Source organism: Lepidochelys kempii, chromosome 6 (genome assembly GCF_965140265.1).
Source record: "Lepidochelys kempii isolate rLepKem1 chromosome 6, rLepKem1.hap2, whole genome shotgun sequence".
NCBI classification, from domain to species: Eukaryota; Metazoa; Chordata; order Testudines; family Cheloniidae; genus Lepidochelys; species Lepidochelys kempii.
The window spans coordinates 26,242,453-26,257,037 of record NC_133261.1 but is presented as its reverse complement, the minus strand read 5'-3'; the positions used below and the strand labels follow the sequence as shown (position 1 = coordinate 26,257,037).

The 14,585-nt window shown below is 44.6% G+C and overlaps 1 protein-coding gene across 11 annotated transcripts in view; it reads right to left on the bottom strand.

Moving 5' to 3' along the window:
- BRSK2 (BR serine/threonine kinase 2) overlaps positions 1-14,585 on the bottom strand; it is a 485,481-nt gene that overhangs the window by 101,130 nt on the left and 369,766 nt on the right. For 9 of the 11 annotated variants that reach the window (XM_073347213.1, XM_073347209.1, XM_073347212.1 and 6 more), the window contains exons 12-13: positions 8,177-8,327; positions 4,084-4,149 (exon numbers count right to left, since the gene is read on the bottom strand). In XM_073347213.1, the coding sequence (XP_073203314.1) occupies positions 4,084-4,149; positions 8,177-8,327 (217 nt within the window). The remainder of the gene's footprint in view (positions 1-4,083; positions 4,150-8,176; positions 8,328-14,585) is intronic. The other 2 variants (XM_073347206.1, XM_073347207.1) reach the window with 1 other exon arrangement.

The following is a 14,585-nucleotide window of genomic DNA, read 5'->3' as shown; positions in this document are numbered from 1 at the left end:
CATTTACTAGACAGTGATTTCCATACTGCACACAAACAATGCAGAAATGTCAAACTTTTGCATTTGGGAACTGGGAATTGGGAGAGAATATACTAAGGTGTTAAGAGAAACCAACACCACCCAACTGAACAGTCAGCAGAGCTGGGGGGTTGCATTCCTTGTTTTGTTTCCATAACATCTCTTAGATGAAGAACAGTTATATCAGAGTGTTAAAAAGGAGACTGATCTCTTTGCACCCATTTTGCTCAGCACAGTGTCCCTCTGCCCCTCAAACTGGCCTGGCAAGAAACACCTTTTCCTACGCATAAACTGGGAAAGGTATTGGTCATTAAAGTCCACATTTCTGAGCCAGTCTGGGAGCCCAGTGAGTGAGACTGTAGGCAAAGTTGAAACCTGCTTTGATACTAGCTTAATAGTCATGAGGGAGCATTTACTGTGTTAAAATCAGGGATTCAGATTAGCTGGGTCATGCCAGTACTTATCCCTGGGGACGCAATCCTGTGCTCCAGAATCTAATTTTTCATTTAAAATAAATCAAGTCTCCAGGCCTTAGAAGTTGCAGAAATAGCCTTCCAATCTGAATAGAGTGTAAACCAACCCTAAAAGAGGTGTGAACTGTCCATTTATCCCCATGGTATGTTGACTTTTAAGCTTGATGGTAGCAATTCAAATATTCAACACTTAATTTTTCACTGCTGATCAAAGCACGCAAGGAAGAGGTAGGATTATTTTTATTAAGCTCTCTATGCCCTGATTGGGTTGTGAGCTAGATTGGGAGACTACAAATACTTATTATTTCTCCAATCTGATGTTTGATTAATGTGAAAAGCTCTGGTTTGATATTAAACCAAACTCCAAGTAGGATAGAAACATCATTCTCTCTCTCTCTTCAGTTTCTGTAATAGGCTCCCTAGCTGCCAGAGTTACAAATGGCAGGTCAATCCTCCACAAGATGATCCCCACCATAAATGCCAAATTCAGCATTTGCCAAGTTGATTTCACAGTTTACTTATAAACACAGCCAGATGTGTTTCTTGTTATGTGAATGTTCCGAACGCTGTGCCAGGCAACATGGGGGTGATCTTAAGAAAACTTAAGACTCACATACAATTTAAAAAAAAAGTCACTATATTGTACATTGACAGAGAGGTGGAAAGAAGCATTATAGTGAGTGCTTTTTCATATGCATGAGTGACACTCCATTGATACTTGGTTTGGAGTTATAATTTGGATAAGATCCTAATGCACATGCATAGGGCCAAACCCTGTTCTCAGTTATATCAGTGAAAATTCATTTAAACGGATATAACTGAGAGCAGGATTTGGCTCCTACTGTGTGTGTATATATTTATAAAATACACCCATACTCACACACAGTGTACTGAAATACATACATAATGTGTGTATATAGATTTATCCACTTTTCTTTCATTGTGAGTTATTTTCCCCAAAGGGAAAGGCACTGAGGATTTTAACAAAGAACAGAAAGCAAACTGAAACTAGGGGAAAGGGAGATGGGAAATGAGGTTAAAAAAAAACAACAAACCCAGGACACAATAGACCCAGCAGCGCAGACATGTGCATTCCCTGCAATACTGAAGCAAGTGAACTACGGAGCTGCAGCAACCCAGATACAGAAGAAGGAAAGCATTGAAAGGAGCGAGAGGGAGCTAAAAGAGAGAAAAGAGAGAGGAGAAGAGAGGGACAGTGACCTCAGCTACTAAGACAATCATGTGCATCTAGAGGGGGAAGATCCTTAAAGATGCAGTATTCCTTTTAAAAAAGAGAAATAAAAAAACTGGAGAATGAAATGTTGGCCAACGATTTAGTGGCCACCATGATTAGTTAGCCCCAGAGGGATCATTTTGCTGGGGTTCTCTTTGCTGCCCTTCCTTCCTCTCCTTGCTCCATTAGTAGATCTGAAGACTATTTCCCCTTTGCCTCCCACTTCTTTTCTCATCTTGGAGACCCTTTCAGCTTAAAACCCAGAAAGATAAAAATGTGGAGGAAGGTGGCAGGGAATGTGCCAAACCATCTCTTTCCTCATCGCTCTCCTTTCAATCAAGAGGCCCCAAGGAGGTTCTCCTGCAGAAGCCCAGCCCAGCCCAGCCCGCCTGCCCTCTGAAAACATCTCCTCTGTGATGTAGCTAGAAGTGAAGTTGTGTCTTTAGGGGATTCTCCCAGCTGTTCCTGAAGTGTCATCTTCTCCACCCTTTGCACAGCTGCAGAAGAAGTGCAAAGGGAAACCAATGGAGCTCGCGTCACAGACTAGATGAAAAGGCCTCTCTGTATCTATGACCAAATCCTAAATGCTGTGGAAGGGCTGTTTTTCTGAGCAGTCTTGGAATAATTTAGATAGGGGTAACAAGAAATGCCCAAGCTTCCAGGAATTCATCAGATCTTGCTTTCTGGTTCAGTGAGGGATTACAGTGGGGGATATGAGAGGTCTGTAGCTACGATAACAGGGCTGCAAGTCTCAGGAACCAAGTTTGAGTGCTCCATTGGCAATCCATTACCTCTTCCTGGACACGAGCTTTCATGAGATCCTGACAGCTTGGGTGCCCTGCTCATTTCTTGCTGGGTCTCATACAAGTGAGTACCTGGCATGCTGTCTCAGGATCTGTCCCTCCATCTGCTGGCAAACTCAGTGCTCTACCTACATCTTTTCTGTGGCAGCCGCAGGGCCCTTAAACAGTGTGTTCAACTGATTGTGTCAGTCTGTGAAAGGCTGATAGGAAGACTGTCACCCTCACACATGGAAAGTCTCAAAAGGTTTATATTTAAAGGGCAATGATTATATTAAACTGGAAATGTTTCTGTATAAAGGGAAGCAGGGTTCCTCCAGATTTTTTGTGGAACCTTGAGAAACCTTCAACTTTCCTCCCATTTCAGTGCCATGGAGCAGCCTCCGTCCTTCTGGCTGTGGCTTTTGTTGCTGGCCCCTTAACTGGATGGATTTGTGCGTTAACGGCACAATATAAATATTCAGTATTGTTGTTATTATTACAGACTGTTAATTGACAGGGTGTTCCCTCTGCTACCCACTTTCCCCATGAGACGTGCTCATGGCCCAATGGACAGGAAATCCCATAAAGACATAACCACACTGGCTCAGGGTGTAAGAGCGAAGGACTGAGGGAAAGGTCAAGGGTTTTTAAGCACTGTCTTTATCATGTAGCGTGGGAGGGCTACAATATGGTGTGGAATTACCATTGCGTTATAGCTTCCTGTTAGCACCAGAAATGAGCTCCATCACTCTGGTGTTCAGTGTTTCACAACACCCTCTTCCTCCAAAAGGCGAAATTAATTTTGTAAATGAGCCCAAGAGTCTCTATTTAAATTCCCAAATTTGGCGGCCTCTCTGCCCCAGCCCCATTTGCCCCTCTCCGCAGCAGCTGGGAGTTGCCCCTTTTGCTTATTCTTTCCCTGCTACCTGCAACTATTCCCTGAGTCACTGAGTCTGCAGCGTCCTGATTCAATCTCCCCTCTAACTATTCCTTCCCTTTCTCTCTCTGGCTCGTGCATCCACAACAGCCTTAAAGAGCCTGCCCCTTGGCTGAAGGCATTTTTCTTCTGAGCCTAAAACTTCCCACCATTGCTACCGCTGCCTCAGCCGCACTGGAGTTGGCAATGATGGGAGTGTAGTGTCGACAGAGCTCCACATGGCTGCTGGCCTTTAAAGCCCAGAGTTTTCTGCCTTTCTTACAGCAGGTTTAGATAACACGGTGGTTTAAAATACCAGTCCCCTTTCTACACTGGTACACTCCCACCATTGTGAACACCCAGGGAGGCTGATTCAGTGGTAGCAATAATATGAAATTTTAGGGGGAAATCCTAAAATCCAAGCCCGTGCGTGAAGCATTTGGGGACAGATTCATATGAAGGGTTGTATATAAAAATACATAGCATTCTACAGCAGAAGACACACACAAAATCCCCCCAAATCCCCACAAAACACCGCCCACCCTCCCTGGCTCTCTTTAGGCATGAGCAGCTGCATCCCCATATGGAGAAGATAAGTGCTGCATCTTTAAGGTCTCAGCAGTGAGGTAGAGGAGAGGAACAGATTGTCAGTGTTTATACCTTTCTTCTTTGTTGAATTTGGGATTGGCTTCAGAGATATCCAGGCTTTTACTGAACATTGTTTTACTATGGCAGGAACAAAGTGAGAAAACAGAGTTACTAATATGGACATTCATAAAAGAGATTCACCTGAAAGCGTCCCTGACACTAAGCCCTCCCGACCCATGTCCTTTTTAAAGCAAATCTCCAAAACACCTTTCCTGCTCCTTTCCAAACTATGGCTCCATCCTGAATGGTGCTGATCATCTCTCGAAGGTGCTGAGCTTCCTCAACTCCCAGTCCCACTGGCTTTGGTGAGAGCTGAGACCTTAAGCACATGGCAGAATCAGACCCCAGTAGAAGTATTCTCTAAGAGTAGACTCCTAGCCTCTCGTGGTCTGTGACCTCCCCAACAAACACACCCAACACCCTGCTCCCCGTTACTGCACTGACAACCCCAGCTGGAGTCCACTTGCTCACATTTCTCACTGGAGATGGACCATGCTTGAATGTGAAAATAGCAAAGCCCTCCTTACTCCTGCTGGGAATCTGAAAGCCTTTCCGGGAAGTCATTAACACTAAGCACACACTGGGCACGGATTCAAAACTGCAAGCAGATCTTCTTAAAGGCCTCTTTTATTTTTCTACTCTTCATGGCTTGTTCCTGCCAGTCCCACACCCCTCTCCATCCTCAGGAAGAACCATTCTGCTTCCCAAACTTGGGTCAGAATCCCAGTAGCTGAGAAGCAGGACTCTAAAAGCCTCGCTAAAGGAGGTCTATGTTACGTGTTAGTGCCGTGTTATGTGGATAGGTGCTCTTCACAATACAGCCTGCCAGCACTGGCTGATATTTCATTCGTGCTATCCACCTCAGCAACCCACAAGAAAAAGAATGGAAGGAAAATGAATAGTTGATGGAATCAACTTTAGGAAGTTTGATCAAATCTTCTCAACTCTGACCCTTGCCACTGTGAAAATTCTGGCACCCCAGCAGAGGTTCCAGCGGCTGAAGGGGTAACAGGTGCCACCTAAAGGAGGGGCTGTCCATTTCACAAGATTCTTAGTGCCAGGAGGTGTCTGCAGTGTTCCGTGCACCTATCCCCTCCCCTCTGACGTTTCTCCTGGCAGGAGTGAAGCTGTGGCTTCTAGGAGGAGCCAAGCAGTCTGAAATTGGTGGGAAAGAAAAGCATTGGCAGTGATGTAGCTCAGTACCACTCTCCCCTTCAATACATTTGGGCTGGCTAAAATCAGGATAAAGCCAAATCAAACCACCAGATGTAGGCGCAGTGGGTGTTTGTGTGCTTTTAGTGTGTCACATACAGTCAGAGAAACAACAGAGAGCACGTAGAGAGCCAACACCATTGTTTCAAGCAGCGCTGGATGGGCAGCAGCTTGTAAGCTGGAAGCCAGTCCCTGTGTAGGACTTCACTTGTTCCCCTGTTCTTCTCCAGGACTAAGTCACTGAAGGGCTATGTTTTTTCCTAATGCTTTCAGCACAAAAGCTCTTTTACCAACCTGTTGGGTTTGAGTCCCCTATTTCAAGCTTGAGTGGCTACTCTAACAGGATATCAAGCCCATAATATCAAGATTAGAGGCTCCTGTGGTCCCAGACAAGGTGCCAAGAGTGTTGTTTATCCACATACAACTGGAGGCTATCACATGCATACCCTTTCTGCAAATAAACAGATGTTCGCTACAGTGGGACTAAAACACAAGTCACAAGGGAGTGCTTTGCCCACTGAGCTAGAGAAGCATCTCTGGTAGCTTGTGAAGGAAGCAATGGGTGTATATTTCCTGGTGTTTACACAGTCATTCATCTCTAACTAGGACTGTCTCCTCAGTCTCTCTTCACCTTCCGAGTGCAGTACAATCCTCCTGGAATACAGCAGTTTCTATCCATCTGCCCAGACTGAGACTATCAGGGCAGCACCACCCCCGTGAAAGACACCGGGCTAAGAAGAAGTGCTGCAAAATCCACCGTCTGGGGGTCACTTGCTGCTGAATACTATACAGCTAGCCTTAAAAAGCCTGATTCTTGGCGCAGGCACCTAGCGTTTTGTTACTGACTGTTCTGACAGATGGTGCCCCTATCAGCAGTGCACCATCCCCAGACACTCTCCGTGCAGTGGCATGTGTTAATGAAGCCGGCTCACGTTATAAATAATCACACTGCCAGCAACTCACCCTGTGCCGTTGTCATCTACAGATGTGGAGAATAATGAAAGCCTGAGCCTGAAATAAAATAGCACCTTCCCCTTAACCTCTTCCAAAATATGCACCACTGAACTGGGCATCATCCCGCAGAATGTCAGCGTGTGCCCCTCCACTGTCCTTCATCAGATCTGTATGTTTTGCTTTAGCTGAAGTTGTCTGCTGCACACACACTCCCAGTGTATCCCTTTTGATTGACCCTGACACCTCTGGCATGAGTCCTGCCTTTTTTAAGCTAAAGACATCCCTCATTGAAATGCCGCCAACGCATCTCTCTTCAGTGTCTCTGAGATAATCTCAGACATTCCTCTTGTGTCTCTTTCCACTGATCACCTCATATTGCAACATTTTCCAATTGTGGGGGAGAAGAGGACATTCAAAGCAAAACAGAATATGCTGGATAATACGAGCCCTTGATTTCCCCTTTTTTTAGCTTTCTGACAACTTGTTATGGACTCCCAAGCCAAAGGTGAGAGATGGCAGGGAGTGTTCCAACTATCAGAACACATCAGGATCAGGCCAGGAAGCTCTAGGCTGGTTGAATGACTTGCTCCTAACTCAATTTGTCTGTCTCACCATTATTCCTGGTTCCTCTTTGTTGTTCCACCTAGGTAAATGCTCCCCGCAAGCAACTGCAGAGTACAGCAGCTTACTAAGGCAACAAACTGTCTGCAGCTGGGTGCTGAAGTCCGCACACTGCACCAGAGGCTGTCTCATACATGAGAACTTCATGGGCAAACAGGACCTCCAGGTACCAGGACTGGATTAAAGGCGAGATGGGGAAAAGGTGGATGTTTGATTCTAGTGACTACTGCTTGGTAACTGTTTGTTCCCAGAGTGCTCAGTCTTATTCTTCATTCTACCTTCTTTGACATCCGCGGCCTCTGTGAAACACACGTTTCCCCGAAACAGCTCCCTGATCACTATAGAGATCCTTTTATTTCACTGTTGGGGGAGGGGGAATAAAGCTGGTGTCCTGTCTGACCTATGATGCGGAATCTTTCAGACATTGAATCTTAAGGATACCCAGCCATGGATCCCAGGAATAAATCCTAGCAGCTCTCGGGGAATAGCTTTCTTCACTCAAGGGTTAGAACTGCCTCAGCCATCCAACAAGAATCACAGGCAGTTCTAAGGGCCTCTGAACATCTTTATTTCATGCTCTTCGCCCAGCTGCCAGCCAGCAAAAGGAGCTTCTGGGCACAGGAGACTCTTCCTGAGCAGATCTTAACAGCTGAGGGAAAAGACCATGTCACAAAAGCTGAATTACAAGCTAAAGCATTGACAGTATATGTACATGTGATGTTCTTTGATACAGATTGGTATATCTCTGTGTTGTTCCAAATACACATGCTTTCCTTCTGCCTTTCCCTGGTGTGGCCCTCCTGTAATGAGCGTGGAAACCATCTCCATGGTATACCACAACCAGAAGGGCAGCTTGCACAGCAGTTCCCCTGGGGACACCATTCCCCCCCACTCCTCTCCAGCATACCACAACAGCAGCAGTTTCCTTGCATATAAGAGAACTGGAATGATACATACCCACCATGCTTAAGAAATCCAGTGAGCTACAAGCGTCAGGGCCATACTGAGTTTGACAGCAGCCCTGAGAAGCACCCAAAGGAGTCAGGTAGGGTTTCTCCAGATTCATACTATTCTCATGACACCAGTTTCAAGGGTCTCAGTAGGATTCTGAGTAAAAGGGTTCAATGGACAGGACCCTCACGCCATGGACAGAACTGATACGCTGGTGCCAGTAACCATGAGCGCTGCTGGATGTTTCCACGAATGCTGGTGTGGATAGAACATTTTCTCGAACTCCTCCTGTGTATAGGGTGTAGAGGGGAAGTAGGGGAGGCAAGGAGTACGGGGTTCATCTTTCCTGGCTATGGGGGCTACCTACCTCTGTCCATGCTGTGCCATTTCAATAGCTCTGCGAGCTGGGACTGGGGAACCGCCATCCGTCACACTGAGAACCTCCATCGACTTCCGCTCTGGCCGCCGCTTCCCGTGCCGGTTCAGCATTGGGGAGTCCACACGCTTCCTAGGGGGATCTTTGTGCAGAGAGAATGCAGTCAGCTGAGTCTGGCTGTGGCCCATCTCCTGTGGTTCAGGCTGGCCCGGCCTGGCAGTCCTCCCTCAGCAATCCCCCTTGCTCATCTCCCCCCACAGAGAGCGAGGTGATTGTCCCCTGATGAAGGGGAAGAAACATTTGCAATCTCCTCTTGCCCAAGTCACAAATTTCACCTCTTCACAGCGGCCACACAATGCATGTGTCTCAGATGCTGCTTGCAAACATTCAAAACATCAGTCAAGGTTGATCTACCGAGCATGGGATGGGAGGGGAGTGAGTGGTGGAGGGAAGAGAATGCTGTATGAAGAAGGCCTGAAAGTTTTGGGGTTTCTTTCCCCCCTACTTTCTCTTTACATGAAAAATTAAGGTCTTGTCTAACCTGGGTGACTCTATGGTGACTGGAGAGTGAGAGAAATCTATATATGGTGCTTATATGGCTCCATGACTGCAGTAACTGAGCACTTCACAATCTGTAGTGTGTTCAACCTCACAACACTCCTGTGCGGTAGGCTAGTACTATTATCCCTATTTCATAGATGGGGATCTGAGGCACTAGAAACCAGATTTCTAAAGGTATTTAGGCACCTAAAGATGCAGACAAGTGCCTAGAGAGATTTTCAAAAGCACCAAAGTGCACCATTCCTATGGAAATGTGGATCTTTAGTTGCTGAAATACCTTGAAAAATCTGGCCCTAAGTGACTTGCACAAGGTCACACAGGAAGTCTGTGGTGGGGCTGGTCTCCTGAGTCCCCAGCCAGTGCCCTAATCACTGGATCATCCTGACTCTGATGGTAGCACACCCACACCAAGAAGGACAGCTGAGCAAGTGAGAGGAGAAAGGATTTTTTTTTTTAAAGTGAGGCTGTTTAAAACCCTTCGTTTGTTTGTAACTGTAAAGACCTATCCAGTTCCAATGACTAATGAATACCTTAGAGAGAAGATATCGTTTGCCTCTTCCATTGAGATTGGAGAGCTCACAAAAAACATTCTCTGAGACCCTTCCCCCATCAAGAGATCCTGTATTTAAACCATGGGAACCCAGTTTTAATGTTCCTGGTACTTCAATTAATTATTATTATTAATAATAATTATCATCGTCAATATTGATACTCTGTTTATTTTTGTTACCCCATCCTCCACTGCTACCTCCACCCACTTGCTTGTTTCATCTCTCTCTTATGTCTTGTCTTCTAAACTGTGAGCCCCATAGGACAGGAACTATTATTTACTATATATGCAAACAATGGGGAGCACAATGGGGTCTGACCAGTGTGAGGCCTCTAATCATTTTTATTATTTATCATTAACAATCATATTTCTCCTGTTAAAAAGGAAGCAGAAAAACAAATCAATAAATCAAAAAGGCAGAAAGATCCAATAAAGCAATAACAGTGAGTGCCTTCAACTGCACACATATGAACTGGTCAAATGTGACATTGGGACAAGGTTTACAGAAATAGTTTCTTGACAGCTTTAATGATGGCTGCTTCAAACAGCTAAATCAAGAAGAGAGGCTGTTCTCCAGTTAGTCTTATGTAACACGCTACCGTTGGTTCAAAAAGTAATTGTAGCTGAATCATGAAGCAACAGTGACCGGAATTTAATTAAGTTCAATGTTTTCAGCAAAGGGATGATATCAAAGACTAGCCTGGGGACACTAAACTTTAGAAAGGGGGACTTAAAAATAAAATAAAAGATTAAGCCAGTCTGAGAGAGGCTAACTCAAAAGCAAGGAAAGGAAAATCCTCAGATGTGGCACATGGGTTACTTTGGCGGAGTAACAGAGTCACCTAAGGTATGGCTAACCCTCAACAACAAAGGAAGCAAGAAGGGAAGAAAAAACCCAGTCTAATCAAATGGCAAGGTTCAAGGGCTAATTTGAACCAAACCAGATCAAAATAGGAGACTTCAGCAAATGGAAATCCAGCCCAAGTGACACCCATAACATGGAGCATTAAGTACGGCAAGTCAAACGTAAGCTGGGAGTTAGGAGAGAGCTAAGAAAGACTATGAAGAGCAATTAGCCAAAGACAAACACAAATTATGAGACATCTTGCAAACATATCAGAAGCAGGAAGCTTGTGGACAGGACCGTGGGTCAGCTGGCCCATCAGAGAGTAACAGGAGCAATTAAGGAGGATAAGGATATTGCTGAGAAACTAAATGATTCCTTTGCATTAAACTCCACCACATAAGATGTTGGGGAGATATCTACCTCCAATCTATTTTTTTAAACATATTAAAGATGAGGAACTGTCAAAAAACTAACAACAGCAAGTCATTAGGATTGGCTGGGATATACCCAAGACTTCTGCAGGAACACAAGGATAAAGTGACTGAGCTGCTAACTAAAATATTCAATCTCTCCTTAAAATCAGTTACTATACCAGAGGGTTGGAGGGCAGCAAATGTTGGAGGGAGCAATCCTGGGAATTACAGGCCAGTGAGTCTTACTTCAGTTTGGTGTCTTTCTTCGTTTGTGTCATAAATATAAAGGGAAGGGTAAACACCTTTAAAATCCCTCCTGGCCAGAGGAAAAACCCTTTCACCTGTAAAGGGTTAAGAAGCTAGGATAACCTCGCTGGCACCTCACTACAATGACCAATGGGGAGACAAGATATTTTCAAAGCTGGAGGGGGGAGAAACAAAGGGTCTGGGTCTGTCTGTGTGATGCTTTTGCTGGGGACAGAACAGGAATGGAGTCTTAGAACTTAGTAAGTAATCTAGCTAGATATGTGTTTGATTCTGTTTTCTTTAAATGGCTGAGAAAATAAGCTGTGCTGAATGGAATGGATATTACTGTTTTTGTGTCTTTTTGTAACTTAAGGTTTTGCCTAGAGGGATTCTCTGTGTTTTGAATCTAATTACCCTGTAAGGTATTTACCATCCTGATTTTACAGAGGTGATTCTTTTTACTTTTTCTTCTATTAAAATTCTCCTTTTAAGAAACTGATTGCTTTTTCATTGTTCTTAAGATCCAAGGGTTTGGGTCTGTGGTCATCTATGCAAATTGGTGAGGATTTTTATCAAACCTTCCTCAGGAAGGGATGTGCAAGGTTTTGGTGAGGATTTTGGGGGGAAAGACGTTTCCAAACGGGCTCTTTCCTAATAAAATAAAACCGGTTAGACATTTGGTGGTGGCAGCAAAAGTCCAAGGGCAAAAGGTAAAATAGTTTGTACCTTGGGGAAGTTTGAACCTAAGCTGGTAAAAGTAAGCTTAGGAGGTTTTCATGCAGGTCCCCACATCTGTACCCTAGAGTTCAGAGTGGGGAAGGAACCTTGACAGTTGGTATGGACATATTCTTAGGATGGAAGACCAACAAACTATGAAGCATATTTACCAAGGAATATTGCTACAGGATGCTACTCAGGTTGTCACCAAAAGCCAAGGTGGTGCATAAGAATGCCACGGATGGGCACAGACCGAACAGTCAGCCACACTGTCTTAAGGACCTACCGAGAGATTGATCTGTGGTGTGCTCAATCTGCAAGGAGTCTACATCCCTTTGGGATTTGCCTTTGTGATGATCATGCTGATAATTAAGTAACCAAGTTGCACTGATAATTAAATACAGTTATTCTGCCACAGGCTGAAGGCAGCTGAAAGCAAGTTGAAGGCAGGCTGGAGTGTGTCATGGTTATGCAGAGTTGAAGATGCGCTGCTGTAGATTTGGAGGAAGCTATGTCACATGTTCTGCTTTACAAAGGGTGCCACAACAGAAGGGCTGGACCTGCAGACTCCCCACAGCTGCTCTTCCACCACATTTTCCATTTAAGCTTCAAAGCATCGATTTGCACTGAAAGTTCCTCTGACACAAGAGAAGATCTGTCAGCTTGTTTCTCAGCTTCCAACCTCCCAGGTCCAATTTGCGACCTCCAAAGTCCGAGGACAGAAGCCCTCCCCACCGAAGCTAAACTGGTGTTAACAAATCACCAACGAACAAGATTACACAGCAACGCAGAGAGCAAAAGGAGGAAGGTTTCCTGCTTGTGTACTTCTGCTCCCAGTGAAGCTTTGCAGGGAGAAAAGTAATAGAACATTGCCTCAAATGATGAAAAAAGAAAACTTTCTCCTACTTCTCTGAGAAAGAGATATCTGCACACAGAGTGAAACAAACACAAAAAGGAAACCAGGAAGGGAAGGGTAGTTTATAGAGATAGAGTCTGATCTCCCCTTGAGCTTCAACTGGAATTCAGAAGCCTATGCTCACTGCTTGCATCCATTCTTTCCAAACTGTACCATAAAAAGAAAGAGGAAGAGTTCAGTATGTGTGCATGTACTTTTATTTGGCAAGTGCTCAGGCAACACACATCTCTGAGGAATGTGGTCTCTCAGAGCAGTTATTATTAAATCCATTACCATTTCCCTTCACCCTTCCTCTTCTCTCTTGGAGCAAGGTCAGTGCACATGGCTAATGAGAAGATATTCATCAAAAGCATGATTACTCTTACTTAAACTTTGCCCCATGTTCCTAGAGACACTGCTGGGAGCAGAGGAGAGGGAAACCCCCTCTGGGAAAGGAAGCTGATCTTACTAACACTCAAATAATAATGCTCGGGGATTCTACAACGTGCTGTCATAGCACAGTGCTATATCTGGCTCAAAGATAGCCTACCGCTGTTGGGGAACTCTTTCTCATCCTGTGTAGAAAATTCCAATTCAGATGGTCAGTATTTGAACCAGCAAGTGAAAATGTTCTGGGAGGTACAGGACTGGGAGATGGGAGGAGAGGTATATGACATAGTTAGGGCATGGCTTTGTATTCACTTATGCATTGGAGGTAATGATTCAATCACCTCTGCTACTACTGTTCAATAGCAAAAGTATCTGTGTCATAGGGGAGCCCTGTCCCTGTGTTGCAAAATCATCTATCCAAGTCAAAAGTCAACGAGTCACTGTAGGAAGTCAGGAATACACACACACAAATATACACAAAACTTATGGGGTAGTGATAAACTATACATGTGATTAAATAGATAAATTACAGAACAATGTGATAAACTGCATTTATCAGGCACCTTTGACCACATTAACTACACTCTGCCTATTAACCCATCTCCGCCAGAAGCATGCTAACGTTTCAAACTCCCTGCAGCTTCAAGCAGGTCACATTGTTAAAAATCAGCCTGCCAGGTAAGCGCTTTATAGTTTCCTCCACATATGAGATTTCTTGGAAAAACTGCACAGACCTGAAGCCCAGAGCATGAGTCTTGAATTAAGTCTTGACAGATTTAAAGTTCAATATTTCATCACACAGCAGGACTGGGAGAGTCCAAGCATTTCAATGGGATAGGCAGCACTTGCTTCTAGCCCTGAAGGTCATGAGATACTAGACTTAAAAACCACAACACTACTATGTACAGAAATGCTATTTCAGGTACTTTTCTAAAATGTTATTAGTTATGTATTTTTGATTCCCTTTGAGTCATGTATAGTTGAAGTCACTTAGATCAGCAGTTCTCACCCAGGGGTTCGAGGCCCCCTGGTGGGCCACGAGCAGGTTTCAGGGGGTCTGACAACCAGGACTGGCATTAGACTCACTGGGGCCCAGGACAGAAAGCCAAAGCTACACGTCCCCGAGCCCTGCCACCTGGGCCAAAGCTAAAGCTTGAGCAGCTAAGCTACGTGGGGCCCACTGTGGCATGGGGCCCTGGGCAACTGCCCTGCTTGCTCCTCCCTAATGCTGGCCCTGGTTTTTATATGCAGAAAAACAGTTCTTGTGGCACAGGTGGGCCGTGGAGTTTTTGTAGCATGTTGCAGGGGCCTCAGAAAGGAAAAGGTTGAGAACCCCTGACTTCAACTGTAAGGTCTTTGGAGCCAGGAATGTCGTTTCGTTCTGTGTTTGTACAGCATCTAGTACAGTGGGGTCCAGGTCTATGCCCATGGCTTCACAATGCAAATAATAAGTAACAATAGTACTACAAGACCGCTACAGTGGTAAAGGATTACCTGGCTATACAGACAAAGGGATACAATGTGTAAGCCCAACAAACGTGTGAAAATCGTTCAAAAATATCTTTAATACACAATAGTAAGCTGTGTGGTATAAATATTGCAGTGGAACTCATTCGGCATGGCCTGTTCAACTATCATGTGGTCATTTATATTTCAGGCTGATAAAACCTTTCTAACGCACCATCATCTCTCCTTCATATATGTATATATGAATATCATGTATATGTATATATATATATATGTATATATGCATATATCCATCATACTTGTCAGTTTTCCCC